This window comes from Oculina patagonica, chromosome 5 (genome assembly GCF_052425735.1).
Source record: "Oculina patagonica isolate OP01 chromosome 5, crgOcupat, whole genome shotgun sequence".
Taxonomy (NCBI): domain Eukaryota; kingdom Metazoa; phylum Cnidaria; class Anthozoa; order Scleractinia; family Oculinidae; genus Oculina; species Oculina patagonica.
The window spans coordinates 1282949-1307331 of NC_135762.1; the positions used below are offsets into that span (position 1 = coordinate 1282949).

Sequence of the window (24383 nt, forward strand, 5' to 3'; positions counted from 1 at the left end):
ATTTATAAACCGAAACTTGAATTTGTGCCAAGCGTGACAACAATCAAGCGTATAACGCACTAAGCCGTGATTCAAAGGTTATGACTCCGCGGTATTTCTGGGTAAATAAACAGTTTGGGTAACCAGTAGTTTCTCAGTCAGGTTTTGCCAATTAAGGGTATAAGATTAAGAGCGATTGATTCAATATATGTGATGCGCATTTGATCATATGCAGATGTTAATTTAAGTATAAAATTATGTTAAGTATTAAATTATCATTGTTATTTATTGTATCACCATCGAGTTTATCAGTCACGCCCGTAAAGCCAACTGATTGGCGCCACTGGAAATGGGAACACAGTTCCAGAAATTGCCCCCTAATTCGCTTCCGCTCGAATTTGTTTCTTTGCGTTTCGTTTACAGTCGATGCGTTTTAAAGACTAAGCATCAGAACAAGAGTTCTCCAATTGACATAAGCTGCCATAATTTTTCTCTTGCTGGGTCAAATTGTGTACAAAGTCATCATATACTCCGTATAGTGGTCTTTAGTAACTCTAGCCGAGGATTCTAGCCATTGTAAGTGCCTCTGCCCGGTCGCTCGTTAGACTCACTGAATTCCTTGAATGGTAAATCCCGGCCTTGGAAATGCGCTGTTGGCCAAAGATTGTGTTATTAGTTTTCTTTCTTCTTGCAACGAAAGAGCTTAGAAGTTCAGGTAAGATGAACTGTCATCGCCGCATATTTTAATATCGGGAATCACAAAGGCTGTCGCAATAGCATTAAGGTCGCGCAGGACCCTTGCTCCTTACTAAATTATCTTTTAAAGCTTAAATTCGCTACATTGCGAACTTCGATTTCTCTAAACTTTATCAAGGATATTAGGGGATGATGGAATTACATTATGATTGTCCTATTCCTGGGAGATGACCGTTCACTGTGATGTTAAAAGCTCTTTAAAGTTTAACTGCCGATAATGCGATGTTGTATCCAAGTTTTAGCTAAAACAGCGCACCGAATTGAACGTTAATTAACAATTATTGGATGAGGTTGAGCATGATAGCGATAATTATCAAGGCCAAAGTTTCTGTTATCTGCCGAAGCCGAAGGCATTTCTCGTTCATTGTGCGGCCAGTGCGTGCGTGTATTTGTCAACAAAACACTCACAACAGTCTCTAACCCATAATTATATAACTTAGTGATAAATCATAACCTCTTTTGTGAACGAAATTTTCGATTTCAAAAACTGCTAGAAGTTAATGGTTTTTAAGACAGTAAAAATGTGAAATCTTAACTTTGAAACGTGCTATCTTCATTTCGAGAAGGACGTTTCAAAATTTGCTTTTGGCAGAACACATGGAGAATACCAAGTTTATGTTCCTCGCGAATCATTTCCTGAAATTCTATATCGGCGGAGAAGACTTGGACACAAAATTGCAGGTTTTGAGGCTTCCGAAGACCGGCGAGTCAATGTTTGGATCTAATTATGATAATTCGCTCTGTTCCATTGCACGGGGCACAAAGCTGAGAACAATAACGTGTAATTACTTATACAAAGAACTTTAGGAAAAGAATTCTCATGAATATTTTGTTAGTTATTCGGCTTCAGTCGTCGCAGTTCGTACTCTTTAAATAAATACATACATGTACATGATGATTACAAGGGTCCTGCGCGACCTTTTAAAATTGCTAATAGAATTTGCACAAGCGACCTCGCTTACCTGAACAAAACTTTGATCCCTTGTTACTGTCATCTGTTATTTAGACTTATTAAGACATACAATTATAAACAATGAGATACACTGAATCTTTTGGAGTTTTGAAAACAAAATCGACAACTGAAAGTTTTGAACTGCATTTGGTAACATTTATTGGTCATAATATTACTTTGTAACCACCGGTGATCATTAGGTAGTCAAATATTTTCCTTCTTTGTAATTATTTCCTGGAACTCGGTTCTCTGCGCCAGGATTTTCTTCATCGTCCTCGTCACCATGTCATCACTGTCATTATTACCATCTTTGACATCATTATTGCCTCTACCCCAAACGTATCTTTATCTGCTGTTTATCGACATAGCCAGTCATAGCTAGTCTATAGCCAATAAAAATACCCGTTTTATTAGTTACCAATAATAGAATTTGACACAATTACAAAATGTCTCCAAACTCTCCAGACCTCGACTTAATATGAAGTCGCTCATTGTGCCAAGGCAAAATACCTTTCAAACCATAACTGACACAGGGAGTCAAATAAAATTCAGTTGCTGTATATGACGTATATCCTCGATGTAATCGTAAGGGTTTCAATTCAACAGGTGATCAACAGAGAATGATTTCTACTCCATACAAGCCCACTCGAGTTTTCATTGGCGAGAATGTTTCGTTAGTCTGGAAATTCTACCAACCGAGTCATCTTACACTGTTTGAGGTGGTGTTTGGTATTTGGAAGAGTCCAGGGTATCTGAAAACAAAACTTGTAACAGTACATTCAAATGGTATTCCTAGTGTGAGAAGTGGATATGGGTCGAAAGTAAGTTGGGCAGGAAACTTGACATCTTGCCTTGCAGTGTTTGTTCTTTATTATGTGCAGCCTACAGACGGAAATAAGATATTTGCGATGCACGTTGAGTTTGGTCTCGCACATAACCCGCTGACCGACATAGTGCGGCTTCAAGTTGAGGAAAAACGTAAGTAACTTAGTTTAATGATGAGTATAGCTCTAGTAAGAAGGTTCTTCATCTTTTCCAAAGCATATATAACGCTATTCAATCACTTTAGTCGAACATTTTTGTCCTCTTTGCATAAAAAGGAATGATATTTCAAGAAAATTAAAGGCCTGGGCATTTTAGAAAATTTACACAAATGGATGTTCCCGTATGCAAACTAGATTCAGTTGTTTAATCGTTGAATGGTTGTTATGCCTAGCAGCTGCTTTCTAGATTCTTAAAGGAGAAGTTCATTCCAAAATAGCACTTTTTTCACGCCAACGAAAAGGTAATTCAAAGATATATATAAGTCACCAAAATTTCAGCTTCTGAAGAGTATTCAAGCCCTATGAAATACTTGTCTGAAGTAGTCCGTAAATTGAGAGCTGACTGTTGCCATCTTGGAGTAACTTAGCAGCCTGGCGATGTATGTCTGACTTCAAAGAGATCAACCTGAAGTTTGGTAGTTTGGTAGGAAGTTTAAACATTTCTTAAATACTTGACTCTCTTTGTTATTTTTGTATTGGCTTGTTCAGCTCAGTTGGTAGAGCGCCGTACTGCTGTGCGGGAGGTCGTGGGTTCGAACCCCAGACCGGACCAACACTCAGGGTCTTAAAATAACTGAGGAGAATGTGCTGCCTTTGTAATTACATATGCAAATGGTTAGACATTCTAGTCTTCTCGGAAAAGGACGATAAACCGTAGGTCCCGTCTCCTGTATCTTCAGTCTTATCACAGGGGATGTTAAAGAACCCACACACTATTCGAAAAGAGTAGGGCACGAGGCTCCCGGTGTTGTGGTCTGGTGTACAGCGCATTTGAACATATACACATGAAAAATGCGCTATATAAATTCATTATCATTATCATTATTTTGCGAAATGCCTGTTTGTACAGCATCATTTTTGCACAAACTAAGCTCCAAGAGATAGTAAAAGTTGAGTGCTTTGACGTCACGCATACATCGCCAGGCTACCAAGTAACGCCAAAATGGTAGCGGCTGGTTGTCAATTTTCGGATTACTTTAGACAAGGATTTTCATAGGGTTTGAATACTCTTCGGAAGCTGAACATTTGGTGAGTAACGTAGCTTTGTATTAACTTTTCGTTGGCGTGAAGAAAAAAATTTCATTTTGGAATGAACTTCTCCTTTAATGACCATCCGCTGCCTAATGAAGTTCCTATTCTGAGATCGTAATAAGGATCTCTAGGATGATAGTTAAGTGCTACTCGACAAAATTGGCCGATCTTGTTTGAAGAAAAAAAAACATCTCTGGAAATGAGCAGTTCAGTCCGCCAGACCGTCTTTCAGACTTTCAGTCGAAGAACTGAATTAAGAAATAAGCAGCAGAATAAACGAAAATAACAATTATCATCACCATTTCATAAAGAGGGATTGATCTTAGAGCATTTAATTTGGTTTCTAGCCATTGCAGATCTTCCAAAAATCTACCACATTACCACTCCACACTTGCTCAGGATTGGACAAAATGTGAGCCTTAACTGTACAGCCAGCGGTTTATCTCCTGTCGAAGTCACGTGGTATAAAGGGCGTAAAGCTTTAGCTAGTGGTATATCTAAGGCTGTGCTCACGCTTAAGGATATCACAGATGTAGATTGGGGCGAGATCTTATGCGTTGCTAAAAACTCTGCCGGAGAAGATAAGAAGAGTGTTATCCTCAAAGGTGAGTAAGATCGATTTCAGACTGCATGGAAGCCATTTCAAACCGTCTCAAGAATAATTTGGGAAATTTTATGTCGAATGCCCGGTGAGGGGGGGGGGGGGTACGGGGAGGCTCCGCCTGAAAGAGGTACCTTTTTCAGGCTTCAGGTATATAAAAGGGTAGGGATTTCACAAGTTTAGTATATGAAACGGCATGTAAATCCGTCATTTAGGTTTTAAAAGGGCCTTGAATTAAAATATCTTGAACAGACGCACTTTATGGCTGTATTATTTTAATTTATAAAGCGAAACATGAAAATGAAAGGGGTACATTTTCAGTAAAAGGTATACGAAAGGGGTGCCCCCCCCCCCCCCCCGGGGTCGAATGATGTCTGTTGAAAAGTTTCGCAAAATGGCGTTTTCCAAGAAAGGTTATACCAATGTTTCGCAGTCTCTTCGGTCCTCAGTATATAACGGCTTTATTCATGTGTACGCAATGCACCTACAGATATTGTATTTTCGTTTATTAAGTTGGGAACAAAGTTGGGAACTTTGTTCAGAAGTTCGCAATTTGATTGTCAAACTCGCAACGTAATTGGCTACTTCGAAATGTAGTTCCCAATTTCCCAACGAACTTTGCAACGCGGCGCGGTAAAGTTATGTGAAATTGACTGTAATAGCACCTTTAAACCTTCCTTCATTTCTCGCTAAGTTCTCCCAGAAAGCCCAACAATAATCAACACAAACAAGAAAGTTCGCAATGCCAGCTGGACTCTGCGATGGTCAGCGGTTTACAGTGAAGGAAAACAGGTGACGTTTTATACTGTCTGGCACCGGGTTGAACACGTGATAAAAGATAGCACGACACCTGAGAAACCATGGTTATGGCAGAACGTTTCTGGTTTGATGTACTACAAAGAACTTACTGCCAACACGTCTTACTTGTTCGCGGTAACAGCTTGGAATAGATGGGGCGAGAGTTTAGTGGAAGAAGACAAAACGTTGTCCATATCAACTGACTTTCCGGATAAAAAGAATAAAACAGTGGACAAAGCAACCATTTTAATTTACACAGGTAAAAGCAGTAGATTGATCATTTTAAAAGAACTTGATCAGTAAAGCGCATATATATTAACTCGTTTGACGGATTTTACCTAACCTCAAATCGATCGCATTTTCATATATTTATAATAAACAGTATTTTCGGACGATCAATTTTGAAAAATTTTAATTCACTTTGTTATGATGTTTAACAATGTTGAACATGCAGCTTAAATTTATATTTGTGTCGTAGGAAACCTAGCCTGAGAAATAATGATTTCTTTTTTATTAAAAATTGCTACTAGAGAACTGAAACTGTTAACAAGCGTCCTAATGGCTGCAGATGGCTCGGATGGAAATGGATTGCAATTTGAAAAATTAAGGCTTAACTTTTCAAGTTATGTCTTCAATAAAGCGATTGTAATAGCCGTAGATTTATTTCCATCTGCAAATTAAGGCCATATCTTCCTTTGGACTGATTTCCAAACAGTTAAGACCAAAAATCTGCAAAATCCCTGCGACGTATCCCCTTTAAAAATCTGGTAAATCTCTGTAGGTATCGTGACATCAATTCTGTTGTATGACCATAAATTTTTTATCTTGTACTGTTTTGACAATATTTCACTGGGAGTCATTTTAAATCACTATCAGACCTCGATGACCTGCTTTGTAGTATTACATCCGTACGTCAGGCCTGAGGTATAACATCAATACTCTAGATCTGGCTATAAAATCCGTACCTCAGATCTTTGGTAGTCTTTTGGTATTACAATCATATTTCAGATCTCAGGTATGACATCCGCACCTAAGATCCGTAGTACTAACATAATTATTGGTATTGTACGCGTGTGCGATCCTGTGTGTAGTCTATCATATTGATAAACGATTAAGACGCCTACCCTTATTGTTCGAAAAATGATGACGAAAGAAAATGAACTAAGTATATATTACAGTTTTTTTATGCTACCATTTTTTGTCAGCATCTTTCGCTTGAATGCGCCTAACATGTTTGCTTTCTTCTTTCAAACCGGTCAATAGCTGTGACACCCAACGACGTCAAACTGGCCAGAGGTGGTAGGGGGCTCTCTAATTTGGCACTCACTCGTTTCTCTTTTTAAATACAACAGAACCTGAGACATCGGTAATGCCGTCCAGCAGCAACAGGAAAAGCGACAACAATAAAGCTATCCTAGTGTACATACCTCTATCCGTTATTTTGTGTATTCTATTGCTTGTGGTTTTGATCATACTTGTACGAACAAAATGCAACAGAAGCAAGAAAATCAACAGAAGTAAGTGACTTGTTATGCAAATTCTTTAAGAGAACCGTTTTTGACTTTCCAGCAACATCACAATTCCACTGACTGCAATAATTATACATTTGAAGTGTTATATCGTTTGCAAGTACGGTTCAAACTTTATTAATGTGCAAAAACTCTCAGATACGAAAATTTCGTTTCAGGAACACTTAAAGACAGGGTTTCCATTTTACTCAGTATTGGTGTGCGCCCGTAAAAGTTAAATTGTCGAATAATCAATTTATGTATTGTGGTATTGCAGCGTAAAGCAGCTTAATAATGTCTGACTGGTGGAATGAACGAGCAAACCAGCCAACCAACCAGCCAATTAAGACTCCCACCCACCAAACCACCAACCGACCCACCCACTCCAACCCAGCAACCATCTAACGAGTTAACGGGCAAACGTAGGAAAGCGGGAGGGAAGGGGATGGAAGAAAATTAGGAAATGTTCATAGTAGCATTACAAGCTAGGTGCCATGGCCGCATTCTAACTTTCGTGCATGTCTAAATTCAGCAGGATACCAAGACCAGATAGGGTAAGTACTGATCGTCATGAAGTAAAAAGTCTTTTATCCATGTTAAATGAAAAGTTTTGTACACAAACCATTTTATACACACGAAAACTAAACACTTCTATAGTTTTAACAGTAGAAGTGTTTGAAGTGTTTGTAGCGCTATGTCATTGCCTCAGTCCAGTGACAATCTGGTCGAACCAAAAATGCTGGTTTTAACCAAACTGATTAGGGAGGGTGAAAGTAACCTATTGAAATATTGATCCGTATTTATTTAACAATTCGATAGCTAGCATGGGGTGAAGTTCCCATTCAACCATCAAAGTCGATAGAAACTAGCTACTGTAAGAATGAAAATTCTAAAAAAAATAGACTTTAGGTCATACTACATATGATCTAAAACCATGGACTATGGATAAAACGGATTTATTGACGGTTTGTTCAATTCTTTTTGGCCATAATGTAAGGAAAATCGGGCGTGTGCCATAAGGGCCTCCTCTCGATGAATGAAGTAGGAGCCTGCAAAGCCATACATCAGATTGCGACTTGCCAATAGTCAGCCACTTGGTTTTCAAAGTTTCTATCCTAGAATCTCACACCAAATTATTGAAGAATGACTGAGGTACTTATTTAAAGTATTTTCCCTAACAGCAGTAGAACCTACAAGTTAATGGGGGCAATATAAGTAGAGATGTTCTCATGATCTCTTGCCGGATAATCCTTTAAAACGCAGTAACGGAATATCAACAGTTTTTCCTTTAATAACAAACTTTCTTCATTTTCAAAAAATAATTATTTTACTATTACATGCATGTAGTCACTTGGTCTAAGCTGCGTTGTATTCGTTATACTAAGTAGCTATCGCAATCTAACATACCTACGGTCCACTTTAAAATTACCAACCACACAAACAAAAAAAACCCTGCAATTATTAAAAATATTTATTGCCTGGTTCAGTTTTTTTTTATTGATTGATTGATTGATTGGTTGATTTACAGGATGACGCCGCATTGGTTAAAATCACAAGAGGATCGTACTTCTGAAGCAGTGCGTAATATCTCCTTTTTTTTTATTAATACCAACATTTTACCGTAAATCCTCTAGAAAACACCCCTCCCCTTCTCAAATAAGCCACCACCCCTCTTTTTCTCCACCCTTACCTTTAATAATAATAATAATAACATTTATAGTGCGCAAATTTCATATATAAAATGTTCAAATGCGCATTACAAGATTAAAAACGGAATAAAAAAAAGGCTAAAAACTAAAATTACAATTAAGAGTAAACTTACAATGAATTTAAAAAGCTAAAGCTACAATTAAAGGTAAACTTACAATGATTTTAAAAAGCTAAAATTACAATTATTAAAAGTAAAATATAATTTAAAAACAACTATGATAAAAATGAACGACGAAAAAGGTGTGTTTTTAGCTTAGCTTTAAAAATAGTAACAGTGCTGGCACTTCTTATATCAAATGGAAGCGCGTTCCAAAGTTTCGGCGCAGCACAGGTAAAAGAACGGTCACCTAGTGTGGCTTTTGATTTAAAACGTGGATAGCTAAGTAAAAGGTTATCGCTAGAATTCCTGAGATTATATTTGGAGGGGAGCCTAAGAGAAATAAGGGACGATAAATAAGAAGGCGCTAAAAAAATAATTAGAAGTATTTTAAATTCGATTCTGTATCTAATCGGTAACCAGTTCTTCCTCCTCACGTTCCTTTACAATCAAAACAATTAACGAAGGGCTGTACTTCCGATAGCATTTTTACCGTACCAATCCAGGCACGAATTCACTTAATAGTACTGGTGAGCTCGAGCTTTGGGGAAATGTTTCCCGTACTTGTGCTCAAAAAAGTTGTAATTAATTAATCATGAGTATAAAACAGTTTATTAATCAAATTTGTCTCGTGATTGATGGGATAATTTTAGATGTTCCATAAACTTCTCTGTTCGTTTATGTTATCACTGAATATTGTCTTCCACTATTAATTTTTTTCTCTTTATTTTTTGTCCATGTTAATTTGGAGGAGCCAGCGTGGCCGAGTAGTTAGAGCGCCGGACTTGAAATCTGGAGGTCCCGGGTTCAAGTCCCGTTCTGACCACTATCTGGATTTGTTCTCGGTCGTCCCGAGTTCAAATCCTCGGTCATGGTTGTAAATAGCCAACTGGTCTGTCTCCTGCCAGTTGGAATTTTTAACCATGTTATGTTTATTTAATATATTATATTTGTTCAGTATTTGTTTCATATACACGGCCCCACATCTTCTAGCTTTAAACACAAACCGTGTTAGTAATGATATATACCTGCCAGTGTCTTCCCGCTAACGGGAATCATGATTTATTGCAGGAAGAGGATGCGGTAAATGAAACAAGATCCATAATATTGGCGGAATCTTTGCAAAGTATGTCATCACAAGAATCACCCCTGGTTTTAGAAATACCAGGAGCATCAGTAAGAAACATGCAAGAAAATTTTAATCAACAAAGAACAGAAGAATGCTTTGAGGTGACGGCATTCCGACCTGAAATAAACACCACAACATCTGGCCCCGAGCCTTACGAACTGTCCTCTTCGTCGGGACCGTTTACTTCTTGTAGGGGTAGTGAAAGGAGCGAGCCGAAGCGAGGTATACATATGCCTGTAATGAAAACTGCTTACTGTAAAGCGCAGAATGAAATTACCAAGGAAATAAGCGCGGCTACTGCAGTTGTGGGTGCAGTCTGCGAGGGAGTTGTCCAACTGGAAGAAAAAGGAACAACGAAATTTAAAGCACCTGACACCTTCGGAGAAAACGGAAATGTAACCGACACATTCACGAGAGTTACTTATTCAGGGGACTATCTTCAACCAGTGGACAACGATAGTTTGCAATTCGAGGTTATAAACAGAGCTGGTTCCAGACAGCGTCATGGAAAAGCCCAGAGCCTAACTCATAACCGCCCACAGCCTAAACCAAGGATCAAATTTTTGAAAAAAAGAGTGACCGATAAATTATTTCAATACAAGGACTCCACGGTCAACGGAGCACCCTTGAGCTTGCAATCCACAGCTATGCTAGAATCAAATCCGTTAGATGACAGAGAGGCAGCTCAATACTACGCAAGCGTCAAACCCGCTGACCAATCAAATCGCCTGATTCCTCAAACGAGAACTTGCCACGGACAGCAACACGATTATCAGAATGAGAGATGTACAACTACGCCTTACCAGAACTCATTGCAGCCCACTGGCAGTGCGGAGTCGCCATACACGCGCGTGCTCAGTAACACCAACTGGGAAGTGTCACGTGATCACTTGACGTTGTTTGAAAGGATCGGCGGTGGCTCATTTGGTCAGGTGTGGAAAGGCGCTGTGCTTGACGTGGCTGGTGCTAAAGGCTGGTCATTTGTGGCCGTTAAAATGTTAAAGGGTAAGGAAGATCAATGTAAACATGTATTGGCATATGTCAAATAAAATAAAATGATGGTTAATCTCAGGTAGAAAAATACCGAGGTAAAAAGTAAGCCAAAAACTGAAGGAACAAGGTTGGTTATTAAGATTGGGGAGATTGAGAAGGGATTACGAACGACGAAACTTGACCCGATGCATGTTCGACAAAGAATTTGTAGATGTGATAAAACAACGTCCGCTTATAGTCAATTTGCACTTTTATCATCAATCTAAATTTGTTTTAAAGGTACTACTATACCTATAGTTTTGGTACCAAGTGGTACATTAGGCCAATGCTTTTGCATGCTAACAACATGCTTTGGAAACGTATACAAGTTTGGAGGCTGATCACAATAAAAGTAAACAAAATAGTGCAAAATTAAACCACCCACGATATAAAGATATCGGTATCAGTAGTCCTGATATTTCTGTTGCAGAAAATTCGTCAAAATCAGACCTCAGAGACCTTTTGTCTGAGCTGAACTTACTGAAGAAACTAAAACCTCATCCTAACGTTATCCAATTGCTGGGATGTTTGACCAAGGATGTTATTCGATGCAAAGGAGGGCGCGAGTTCAGTAAGTTTGCATGCTTTGTAATTTAACTTGTATAACACAATAGTCGAGAATAAACTTCAGTCTAACCCTTTATTAAGAGAGGGAGCCTTTTAGTATAAGCAAAAACTCAGGTACAACATAAAGGAGTGATTGTTTTCGTTTGTTCTTGTGCTTACGTCGCCCACTGGTTTTAAGCTGGTTCACACGAGCGATGCAACCTTAAACGCAAAATGCAAGCGCAAATGCAAGGAATAACCTGTGTGAATCAGCATAACGCAAACTCAAGTGCAAATGCAAGCGCAAGGAAAGGGGAATTGTCCATTTTCTTGCTCCTGGCTTGCGTTCGCATTTGCGCTTGCTTCACGCCTGAACATTGCTAACGCAAATGCAAGCGCAAGCGAAAGCAAGCAAAGCGTAACTTATCCGCTATCTTCAACTGCGTTTTTGTTTTCACGCTTGCGTCGCACATGCAAACCGGGTCTTTAAGTTTTTCTCTTTCATGTGCAAATGTTCAATTCAGGTATATTAGTAGTTTTTTATCAGTTTATTGAACAATTTGCACTCACCCCTAGAGCTCCTTTTGCTTTCTGCTGTTTATAACATCGACCAGCCCACTGAATGAACCGTAAGCCGTTTTTGTTAAGATTATGCCTCTCGTTGCGTGTTCATCCTTTGCTAAAGGGACCCATCATCTTTCCTAACCCTAGGATAACAACGTACTTAGCCTTAACCTTTTATATATTGCTATATACACAGGGCCGCCTCTAGTCATTCTGGAGTTTGTTCCTTACGGTGACCTTCTGGGATATTTAAAGAAAAGCAAAGGAGAAACAGATGATTATTATAACTTGAAAAGCGCAGAAGTTTCAAGGAAAATACCAAAACAGCAACTTTACAAATTCGCGTGTGATATCGCTCGAGGAATGGAATTCCTCTCAGCTCACCAGGTCTGTTGTTTCGAGGCATTAGCTTTCCAAATATCTTCCCTACTTTCACATTTATTGACTTTTTCATAGAACTAATCACCGTTCCACGACAATCTTTAAACTGGTCCCCAAAAATTGTTGGGGAATCCTAACTGAATCATGCATGCCCCATAGGGGGACATTTTTATATATGTCACCGATAAGGATGCTCGTCGCTCATCTGGGGGTTGAACAGAATGTTTTGGTGCCACGTAGAGAGTTCGCTTTCACATTTTCACAGTTGATGCTACATATTATACTACCTCCTATTATCTGGTATGCTGCACTATATAAAAAAGAAATACAGTTAAAACCCACATATATAAGAACCTAGAATTTTCCAACTTAGCCTAAATAGGTTCTTTATTTGATAGCTAGGGGCCCTAGCGATCAGCACACATAACTACTACATGGCATACTAGTGTGATATGGAATATATTGCTGTATTAAATAGTTCTCTAGAATACAGTTTAGATGATAAAAACAATACTAGCATGCATTTCTAGACTAAATTTTTCCCCCTGTATTTCATCTGTGCCTTCATTTTTGTAAAATAAGAACCTATTGAAAATTTTAGGCTAAATAGGGTTCTTATGAAAAGGGGGTTAAAATGAAACTTTTTGCCTTACAGGCTCTTAAGTTTTAGGTTTTATATGTGGGTTTTTACTGTAGCTGCTTAGAAATGATTTTTGCTGTGGGCGTTGCTCTTGACTATCCAGTGGCACATATCACTCATCAAAACTGATAGGTAGTCTACAAATTTTGGTACCTCTTAGTGCCAAAAATGAACATAAGCCACACTCCTGAAATGAATTTTAATAATACCTTTTTGGTGTGATTTTATTTTTTTAATTTTAAACGAGCATCCTTCTCTTGCAATTGAATGCTGAATGGTAGGTAACTCAACCAAGCAGTTTCACGCCATGGACTTAAAGGGCCCTTAGCAGTTAATTTTTAATAGGCCACAAGCAAAGAGTCATAACATACTTTTTATTTTGTATTCGCCCACAGCTTATTCACCGAGATCTGGCTGCTAGAAACGTGTTAGTTGGCGAAGGCCTGCGCTGTAAAATAACTGATTTTGGGATGGCGAGAGATCTTGGAAAAAATGAAATTTACTTCAGGAGATCTAATGTAAGTAGGCATGTGCGGTGAGTGTCCACCTCGCAATCTCTTTTTCAGGGCTTCCTTATTCCTTATTCCGTTTCCAGAGCCCGGCTTCACAGATTTCCTTTCGCTGGTACATGGCCAGTGAAAGCATTGTAACCGATCTCGAAATGTAGCAGGGCAGCTATAGGCATTTAAACGTTAAAAGAAAATTATTCATGACGTACCAATTATTAAAAGGCCATATTTGATGCGTGCTTGTTTTGTTAACCAACAGAAAAAAAAGTGATTTCAGGAAGAAATGTTTACTTAAACTGTTCTGCGCACTAAGGATACGCGTGATTGTGTTTTCTATTTTTTCAGGGACTGATGCCTGTGAAGTGGATGGCAGTTGAATCATTAACAAGTCAGGTTTTTACCACAGAAAGTGATGTGTAAGTTATTTTAATTTAGAAATAGAACCGCCCATCGTCCGGAAATAAATTCGGATAGATTTAAGAATGTATTTGTAAATAAGCTAATTTTTAAATATTATATCTAATTTTCCTGTCTTTCTGTATTTAGGTATTTAAGGTATTTTATTTAAAGTCGGAAACGTTGGGAGTGGTTGCCCAATCTCCCTAGCCAGGGGCTCATGTTAAAAACGCACGACCATTTACAATAAAATTAATTACATTACTATTACATTGTGATCATTAAAAATAGAATTTAAAAGAGATGCTGATATAAATATAGAATTAAAATATGAAAGCAACTAATCCTAATATTAAAAAAAAAAATCAAGATAAACTATATACAGTTCATACACTGGCACCCAGCAAACTTCATGCCATTTAAACTAGCTCGAAAATGTGCCAAGGTGGTCGAGGATTTGGCGTTAGCTGGCAACTGGTTCCACAAGTGAGCAATTTTAAAATACAGAATGGAGTTGTGCATGACAAGGCTGTTTTATGGGGGCTGCACAACATTTGAGCCTCTACCTCGTAAATTATAATTAGTTAACCTAGGTGTAAAAAACTGGGAAATATAATTTGGGCCATCAAGTCTAAAACACTTAAAAAATAAGATGAGCGATTGCACTGTATATTTTAAATGTACATTTTTAATGTATTTTATGTTACTTGAGATATGTATTTTTATCTTAAGAAGAATAAAGATTATTATTATTATTGTTATTATTATTATTATCGTTATTATTATTATTTACAATTGTTAACTATCCCTTTACAATTGAGGATAATTGGTTGGGATGGTCAGCGGAGGTTACATAAGACAGGGCTATGATGGATTGAAGATACAGATTTGATCTATTCTTCTTGTTGTTGTTAATTTTTTTGTCAGGTGGAGTTACGGCATTGTCGTGTATGAGATTTTTACGCTTGGTAAGTAAGGATTTAAGCACAATTGTCAAACACTCGTTATAGAACTTCACATTAACTGCAATTGTATAATATGTAACATAACGTTCAAAACTTTTTTGAGTAGCCCCCCCCCCCGGGGGCTCAAATAGAATTTTAAAATGTCCTTTTTATTTCTACAATTTATGTTACATATTATAAAAAATAGAACCTAACTTGACCTATGTTTTTTACTCTTCACAGGTGGAAGACCTTACGAAGGAATGACCGGGGAAGAAGTCTTTAACTACGTTGCCAGTGGTAACAGGTTGCCAAGGACTTCAACCATGACCTCAGAATTGTATGTTTAATACATTCTCTGTTGTATACCGAAATACCTGATCAAAATATGGGCTTTTTTCGTAATATGTCCCTGTGGTCAGTTGTCCTCTGTTTCAGTTACATGTTTACCTTTTCTACGATTTAAAATAACAAACAACCAATCAAATCAATCAAACGAGACTTTATTTAACAAATCGACCACATTTTTCCATGTTCTACATGTAATGAATTATTTCTGTTATGTGTTTCTTTCTGTACTATAATAAAGTTTATTGTTATTATTATTTATTATTTTAAAAAAGTCATAAAAACATAAAAAAACATGTTTTTGGGCTGCAGGTATAATCTTATGCTACAGTGTTGGCACGAGAACCCATACAAGCGACCAACATTTGCCTCAATCGTGGATTGGATGGAAACTGTTACTCAGGATCACTTATAGCAGGAAACAAAGTCAGCTGCGCAACATGTCGGTGCCTAGATTTTGAACCTGACTGTGCATAATTAAACGAGTAATTCGCGATTGGCGTATCTTAAGAAAATGTCCGCATAATCTCAAGTTCGTCGTTGTGTAATTCCGTCTAAATCTTAACCCAATCTCAGGGCGCTTTCTATTAGTCAGAACTGGCCGGCCAGACCGGTGTATTTGAGAACAGAATTCCGTTGTAAGTAAGATTTATGCTGTCAAATCAGTATTAAATTAAGATAATGAATTCTTGGAATATGCCAAGACTATAGGTAAAGCCTGAACATTGTAATTAAATATAATTTATTAGCTTGTGTTGTTAGGCAACGGTGATAGGTTAAAAATAAGCTTCATTATAAGTGAGCGCTAAATATTGTCTTTTTTTACAGAAGCAGAACGAATATACTTTGAATAAGGTTTATAACCTAACCAATCTGCTTTTTGCAGTATACAGTATATTCATTTTATAACTGGAATTATACTGTTCCAGTGAAATAAACTATGTATTATTTTTTTCGCTTTCAGAAATATTTACTTTAAAGTAAATTACTAAAAACTCTTCATTTTGAAATGATTTGAAGGTTTATTTACTGATTTTCGTCAGCTTTCGGTATTATCAAAGGTTTTAAAGAAACATCAAAACTTCAGTAAGAAAGAGGATCCAAGATGGCGGATCTCAAAAACTGTGATACCATTGCGATGTAATGTGACGTCATAGACAAAACGTATTCCATTAAAAGTAAACATTTTTCAAGTTTTATGATCATAGCCTTTATACATTTTGAATAAACTGCAGTGTGCCATGTTCTCATGCTCAGCAACGCCAAAAAACCCAGGCTAAACAGACTCTCAACAGGGTGGCCGTTATAGGTGTGATTTTATCGATCGATAAATCGGTACCGATTTTTATCGATTGACTACGTCGGGACAAAAAGCGGTCGAATTCTGATCTTCACGTAACTGGCAATTTAGGCGCGGCAAGATTGAAAGAGTTTCGTCACGTGCCTGCGCGGGTAGAGACGGGACTTGGGTTTCCAGGTAGCAACAGACCATCATATTGACAGTTTTAGCGCCGAAGGAGACACTGTTTTCAGTCCTATGACTTCTAAAGTTAGTATCTGCGCGGTCACCGAGCTTGACTATAATGACTTTTTCTTAACATTTGGCAATGTTGTTAAGAAGACACCGCTTTGTGCGTGTGTACCAAAAAAGCGCCTTGTCGCAGTGACTTGCTTTGAAGCAGTACACACGGAGCAACTTGTCGCAAATATATGTCGCTGCGACATGTTGCCTAGTGTGTCCCGACCTTAACACAAGTGTAATGTTTGTGTTGTGGCGCATGTTAGGATTATTTATTTCAGAGATGTAGAGAGGCACTTTCTTGCACATTCTATAAAGGTTATTAGGTATGTGACATCAAAATGCACTGCAAATTCTGTCACGCAACAAAAGTCTGTAATGTATAGACGTGTTTGCAGACTTCATGTCCTAGTATCTTGGAGAAAACGTTTTTAAAGTAATCCGCAAAGAATTACTTGTCAGGAATTGCAATTGATGCTCATTTATCAGCCTTTTAGCCACTTTTTTTCCCATTCGCCCGCGCGAAAAAAGAAAAAAAAATACATCGGGGAAAAGTGGAGAAACGGGGAAAGATGGAAAATTGACTGAAAAGTAAGGATTCCTACGTTTTCTCTTTCCCAAAAGATCCTGCCTCAAGCTCGTTCACACCTCTTATTCTTGTTAATGCTTTCGTTCCAAGCTCTCGTTTTTGCGCGCGTTACTCAACTTACAGTGTTAAAATATCTAGGCGTGGCTCTTGCCCGGTCAGTGTGGTTTCTCTTGACACCCATCAGTGATAGAGTCTGAATTGTTTTTAGGTTTTAAAATGGAATTGGGTCACGCTTGCGTAGCTGCTCGGTCAAAAATTACCGTTCACTAACGCCAATGAATCCACAGAAATGTAGTAATTACATTTTAGAAGGGGAGACACATATTTGTTAAAATTAGAATATATACTAAAACAACTATTCACCGAAGTGGAGGTGGCTATCGGTAAATATAGCCACCTCCACTTCGGTGAATAGTTGTTTTAACAACTTAAAAGTAACTCGAGCTCGGATAACTCGAAAAACCCCGCTTACTCGAACAAACTTCCATCTCCCTTGGATTTAAGCCCACTTTTCAGTCATTTTTACTCGGTTAATTCGAACTCGGATAACTGGAAAAACCCGCTAACTTGAACTTAATTTCGTTTCCCTTGATCAAAATTTGGGTCAAATTTACCCCGATAACCCGAATTCCGGTTCTTGCAACTCGCCACGGATGCCCATTGATTAGAGTAACGAACAGATCACTTATTTTTCACTCTTTTTATAAGAATTTATTATCGTGTAAGAGTTTCTGACGAGATAAGTTTAATTTGCACTGAACTGTTTACTGAAGTGATAAAAAGTCAGTAAACTATCAATTATTTTAGTTCTCAATTTAGTTAGAAATCTGTAAGTTGGAGTCAGACAAGTAGTTCGTGAACGTATAGGGATCAGATCACCCTATCCACACCATTTTAAGGTCAAAATATAGATTTCAAACTAAACTTACTACTTCTTTAACAGTATAAAGCTATAAGTAATGTATCGAGACGTGGAATTCGAATGGGGTCGTGAGACGAAAATTCATCATCTAAATAAGCTCTCAATAATGGAACAAAAACTGATCAGTTGACCAACCTAAACCATGATAACGCGGATTTGGCAAATGTACATTAATGCATTCGCACTGTTACATCGTCAGACAATAAAATGCCTACAGTACACCGACTACTCTTCGCTTTCCAGGCCGGCCAGCGCTTTAGAAATTTTCATTCGACCGGAAAAACTTATATTACCTTGCAGAAAAAATGCAAATAAGCAAATCAAATTGATTGAGACGCTTTCCAGGAGAATAGCATCGCTAGTTTTACAGAGTGTCCGATTGAATTTGTTTGACTGATAAACCAAAAAATTAGCATATATGGCATTTTGTGAAAAATATTACGTTCCTAATTTATTTCATTTTTCCGAGAAAAGCATTGTGTGATATGGTTCAGCGAACTGCAAATAATGCTTTGCTTTGAAACAAAAAAATATTTACATAATACACTGACCGTGACACGGTCAGGTATCCTTGACGAAATGTTTCTAGATGAATTAACCTGGTAAGTTGTTTTCTTGAACACGTTTGTGAACTAAATAGTCCTCAGATCAGCCTACGCGACGGGTTTGCTGCTGACAGTCTCGCAATAAGCGACTTATTTAACAGATTATTTCCTATTTGATCAACTCGAATCACTGGCAACCTAATACATGTGTGTGCCAGGGTCCAGTAGCACCGTTTTAACAAACAATGAAAATCTTTAAATATACGTATTCATTTACAGTGAAAGCTTACCTGGGAATGGTGCAAGAATGTAAATCAGAGAAATAAAAAAGAACGTAGCGTTCCATCGATAAAGCATAGCTTCCACTAAAGATGAAATCGAGTGCAAAAAATATGCTTAGTAAGCGCGTCTTTTAGTAATTGAATATCTGATGAGTCATTGTGGTGCAATAATCAATTGTCTTATTTTCCGCGAAAAGGAGGAAGTGATATGAAGCGTTCTTTGATTTCGGAATTTCTGCTTATTCCACGCAACTATTGATCTGTGAAAGTGATAAACAACAGACTCATGAAAACATATATACCTATGTTAAAAGAAACAAATCACAGCTACTATTGCAAATCAACAGCCCATGTGCAAATTCGCAAAGTCGATTGCATGGTTCGATCGGGCGCGCGTGCGTTGCTCTTGAAAGAACATCTTTTCGTGATATTTGGCATTAAAAAACTTAAATTTATTGGAAGTTTGTCACTGCCACTGTCCACTAAGACAACTGTACCAACAATGGTCCTTGTCTTCTAACCCGCGTCGCCCCTGTGAGTAAGTTTTGTCTGACAATATTCAAAGTTATAGCGCCTGCTTACGCCTACAAAAGGATGGATGTTTGTCATTAAATTTGACCAAAAGAAACTAGGGTCTATGTTCATATTCTTAATGAAAGAAATGGTATTAACCATCAGCTCTTTATCGTAAAAAACAATTTTATTTTTCACAGTGATAAAGGTCACTTACCATGACTTGATGTATATGCACGACGCTGTGATGTAAAGTCATTTCACAGAAATGAATATTATATATCTTTTACAAATTCTACCATTTGCTTGCAAATGCATGTCAACGAGAAATAAAGAAGTAAAGTTCAAGTGATGCAAGGCTCTACATCTGTTCTGAAGTTGTTTTTTTTTCAACTCAACGGAAACGTTGATAAAATTAATAAAGTAAAAGAACTTCCCTTGACTAATTATAAGAACTGCAATCCGAAACACTTAAAAGGGAGTAAATTATGTCCAACAGCAATCAGGATAATTAACCGAAATATTGTTCGCGTTGTCTTTACAATTGTTTTGGTTTTGTTTTACTTTAGTTATCTCTATGTACAGAAAAGTGGTGTTATGTATCATTTGTTTATAATGTTGTAAAGAAACGTTTAACACGAGTGAAACACAGTCGGCAGATGTGTCACTACCAGTTGGACCCAGAAAAAAAGTCAAATTTCACTCAGTACGTAGCCAAATCTACTTAATATCTGCCTTGATTGCATCTGATTTAGAGTTAATTCCAAATCATTTTTAGTGCTGCCTCATTAGGCGAGTGGTAAGCGTTAACTTGTCATCAACTAGTCGGCACATGTCTCCGTTTGTTAACCTTTGTGCAGTATTCAAGGCATAAGGCTCGATGCTACTCATAGTCGCCTGACTTTTACAGTGAGCTAAAGTGCTTATTTCCCCTTAGCTTTCATAAGAAAAATTTGACGTCTCAACTGGGAAACTTGTTAGATGGCTGCAGGAATGGAGTGCCTACTGGGTGTTTTTGTATCAATCTGCGGCTCATAAGGTGTATTTCTTTTATATCGTACTCGAGAGCGAGATAGAAACACTATCAGTGCTATTATTATAAGTAATCCACAAATGACCACAAGTGCTATCCACACAGGGCTGATTGCTGCTTCTGATGGTGCCGGCGTGTTGGGGACTGGAAAGTAGAAATGAATTGTCAGGAGTAGTTCACTCAAATATAAAAATGTTGTGCACTTATAACGAACCGTGAAATTAAATAACAAAGAAAATGACTTATTTCAAATTGGATAGATCTTTAAGGTATAAAAATAGTAAAAACGCCAACGTGGATTTCTAGATTGGTACTTTATTGTAAGTAGGTAGGCAGGTATGGAGGCAGGTAGGTAGGTAAGTAGGTTAATCAGGTCTGTAGGTAACGAGGTTAGGGCTTTCCACAAGTTGCTCGAGATTTCCCGAAAAGTTGCCCGTTATTTCTCAAAAAGTTGCTCAAAAGTTGCTGCAAATATCCAAAAAAGTTGCTTCTGATAATAAAAGTTGCTCGAAAGTTGCTCCAAAAAATCCAAAACGCTGCTTCTAATCGAGAGAATTTCTCTAAATATATGCTAACTTCCCTTTGAGGGTTAGATTTTTAACCAGTTTTCTGCAATTTTACAGCAAAAAAAAAGGATCAGAGAAAAATCGTGAATATATCGATGACGTCATGTTTCCTGACGAGTTTTGTAATGTTTTAATGCAGAATGAGCCGAAAGTTGAAACGTCTTCAGATGTTCCTCGAAAATCTTCGACAAACTTCGTAAATCTTCGTAAACGTTCGTATGACCTTTGAACAACACTCGGATAATCTTCGGAGATCTTCGGTCTGGAAATTGCTCAAAATGCAACAAGTTGCTCGAGAGGAAAAAAAGTTGCTCGAAGGGGAAAAAGTTGCTCGAAATATGTTGCTAAAAAGTTGCCGAGCAACTTGTGGAAAGCCCTAAAGGAGGTAGGTAGATAGGCAGGTAGTGAGGTAGGTGGGTAGGTAGGTAGGTGGGTGGTTTAGGTTGGTAAGTAAGGTAAGTAGATTGACATAGGTAGGTTACCCTTGTAACTGTATAAATGGAATTAATTTAATAAATGCTTGCAGTATGTGATATATCCAAACAGATTAACACGCGTAATTTACCTGGGGTTTGTGGAGATTTATCGTTATAATCATTGACTGTGACGACAATCTCCTTACTGTCTTCCCCAGCCTGGTTATTAGCCCTGCACAGGTAAAGTCCACTGTCACTTGCTGTCACCCGCTTTAAATACAGAGTTTGATTTTTAAAAACTCGTCCATGTCTCGTCCATGTAACAACTGGTTCGGGAACTCCACTGGCCTGGCATTTTAAATCCAGGTCTTCTCCAGTTCTCACTGAAAGGTTTCTCTGTAGTGGATTGGTAATTTTGGGTGGATCTGTTTAAAGTGATTTTACATTTTTATTAGAATATCGTTGTTACCGTATTTCTATTTTATATACTGAAAAATGCGTTTAAAGGGACGAATAACACCAAGATTTATGCCAGACTTAATGAAAATCGAAATGGTTGAGCATGCAAATTTCCTGCCAGTTACTGCTTCAGATGCTTCTAACAATTTAAACCTAAAACAACCATAAACAACTATCTGCAAAGCAAGCAATAAATAGTAGAGAAAGATGATAATTTTTATTCAAGCAAGCAGTCTCCGAAGCACCATCAAACTTTTGTTTTGGAAACGTCCCAGCAACTGGTTTTCTGTGCATCGGATCTTTCTGTTATTACCGAATTTAACTAGCGATGTTGAGACATGCATGTATAACAATAATTTTCCTCATATTCATGACCTATCGTCTTGGTATTGTAAAACTAAAAAGAAATAAAAGTTAGAAATAAAACACTTGGAGATCTTATGCTGCTTGAAAGTGATTGTATACCATAATGTACTTCAAACTGAGTATTACCCTCAATACGAAGCGTAACAGTGTCCGTTAAGGGAGACCGCGCCAAGTCAAACTCAACCTGAAGGCCGTAAGGTTTTTCGTCTTCTATGCTTAAATTGTGAAGTGTGAACGCCACTTGAAGACGAGACATGTTGAACTTGCAGCTGATTTTCTTCTCATAGTTTCGTCGTATCAGTACTTCGCCTCGTGTGTCGATGACCATTAGCTTTTTCTTTAGATATCCTGGATATCTCCAGACCCCAAAGACCACTTCAAATATGCTCCCGTTCCATGTCTCGTTGGGCAGCAGCACGAACGACCAGTACAACGACGCATCACCGTTGCTTTTTCCAATAAAAGGATTGCTTGGCCAGGAGACAATCCTGGGTCGCCTTTGTTGGCACGATACTGGCATGAAACAAAATAATGATACTAGCAAATTGTCAAAGACTAATTTATAATAAGGTCTTTACAATTACAGCAATGCGATCTGCGTTAACGAAATGGGTTCCTACTGTCCAACGTTCATAAAAGAAAGAAATAGAAAAGGGAATTATGTTAAAATGGATCTTCAGTTATGGAATCAAAAAACGAGAACCCCGTATTCGGGACACTTTCCGAAAGATGTGCACGTATGCTTTCATAACACAGTCCCAACCAAGTGATAAAAAGAAAAGAAAACTATTAGGAAAGCGGTAACCGGTAAGGGTTTTCTTATTGGTGTATTCAAGTGCTTAGGCATTTTGCCGAGAATTCCGCGTATTCCGATTCCACATTCCGAATCCAGGATTCTAGATTTTCCAACCCACCAACGTGTTTATCTCTCAAGGTGTCGACGGAATTATTATTAAATGCTGGAAATCAGCCAATACTGACATTGTATCCAGAACACCCGTCAAACACGGTTTATGGTCGCCGTAAACTGATATTTTTATCTTCCAATAATAGCTTTTCTCGGAAAAACAGGACGACAAAACATGTGTCACGCCAGGTTACCATTGTTTCTCTGTTTTCGCCGAAAGCGCATTCTCAGAAAACTGATCGTTTAGTTTACGAAAACATTTCCCGGAACTCGTGGAAATTTAACGCTTTGTCTAAATTTTAGCTTAAGTTTTGTTTCTGGCAAAACAACTAGCTATTTTCCACCGAGTTCTAACGTCTGGTCGTTTAATAAATTATGATGTATTTTGTTTCGTTTTCTTTTATAGCAGACATTCTACTGGAGGACAATAAACAAGACCTGCGAAATGTACGCACAAAACCGTTCCTTCGCTTTATTTCCCACTTATTCGCTTTGTTTGTCAATTTACAACCGTTTATTAGTGTCTCAATCAGTGATATGAAACTTAGTGCCTTTATAATTCAGTATCTTCGTAGTAATTCGAGGATTTTAGAAATCTTGTTTTGATAAAACATCTCGAAACATCTGCTAGGAGGAGACTTGTTATTCAGTTTCACTTTCACTCCGCGTTCAAGGAAATTGCATCTTAGGCGCTGCAAAAGAGAGTCCACTTACTTATCCTCTGCTCCTGTGTAGTTCCAAATTATATTTTATGTTTATGTAGGAAATTTTTAAGGTGGTTGGTTTGTAGTTCCCTCGGGATTTTATTAATTTTGATCGTGGGCGCGAGCTACCGAGCTGCCGTACTTCCGGGTTTTCCTCATTTCTTTCGATCGCCGACTAACCCTTAACAGTAAAATGCATTCTCATCGCTAAATAGAGAAAGAAATCAGCCGTGCTAACCTTTTTCAATATTAAGCGGAGTGTTGTAAATTAATTAAACTTACCTGAGACGCAGAGAGCCACAATAAGGTAAAACGAAATCATGGACGGTTTGCTTTTGGATTGTGATCCGTCCCTCGCCATTTTTGTTTCAATAAACGCCACTGAATATTGCTGGTGATATAAACAGGTTCGTTCAGTTACTTGTGAAATATATATTTTGACTTATCATGAAGCTATACTGACTATTTCTTTATTTCAAGAAATGTGACGAACAAAAGCAATCTTTCCGAGAAAAAGCCCTGCAACGACACATTTGTTTTCATCCAATTAACATGCGATATCAGGTTTCACCAACAGCCAATCATAGATCACAAGGAA

At 37.9% G+C, this 24383-nt stretch overlaps 3 protein-coding genes across 4 annotated transcripts in view; 1 reads left to right on the forward strand and 2 right to left on the reverse strand.

The window, feature by feature from the left end:
• Nucleotides 1-19041, reverse strand: part of LOC144654734 (uncharacterized) — a 59608-nt gene extending 40567 nt beyond the window's left edge. The window contains exon 1 of the mRNA XM_078514966.1: nucleotides 18831-19041. Within this exon, the coding sequence (XP_078371092.1) occupies nucleotides 18831-18897 (67 nt within the window). The 5' untranslated portion in view covers nucleotides 18898-19041. The remainder of the gene's footprint in view (nucleotides 1-18830) is intronic.
• LOC144654684 (uncharacterized) lies at nucleotides 493-15916 on the forward strand. Of its 2 annotated transcripts, none has more exons than XM_078514893.1 (15): nucleotides 493-694; nucleotides 2294-2665; nucleotides 4110-4367; nucleotides 5058-5420; nucleotides 6514-6678; nucleotides 7202-7223; nucleotides 8198-8246; nucleotides 9548-10610; nucleotides 11068-11208; nucleotides 11944-12134; nucleotides 13164-13286; nucleotides 13623-13693; nucleotides 14601-14641; nucleotides 14861-14957; nucleotides 15278-15916. In XM_078514893.1, exons 1-15 carry the CDS (start codon nucleotides 625-627, stop codon nucleotides 15378-15380), a joined length of 3129 nt encoding a protein of 1042 aa, XP_078371019.1. In that variant the 5' UTR covers nucleotides 493-624; the 3' UTR covers nucleotides 15381-15916. The 2 variants fall into 2 exon arrangements, with proteins under 2 accessions (XP_078371019.1, XP_078371020.1); XM_078514894.1 differs by having other exon boundaries at nucleotides 7205-7223.
• Nucleotides 19042-19712: 671 nt separating the features above from the next.
• Nucleotides 19713-24299, reverse strand: LOC144654737 (uncharacterized). Its single transcript, XM_078514969.1, has 4 exons — nucleotides 24068-24299; nucleotides 22301-22687; nucleotides 21499-21774; nucleotides 19713-20511 (listed from the first exon to the last, which is right to left on the reverse strand). The coding sequence occupies exons 1-4, from the start codon at nucleotides 24144-24146 to the stop codon at nucleotides 20312-20314; spliced, it is 942 nt and encodes a 313-aa protein (XP_078371095.1). The 5' UTR covers nucleotides 24147-24299; the 3' UTR covers nucleotides 19713-20311.
• Nucleotides 24300-24383: the final 84 nt, after the last annotated feature.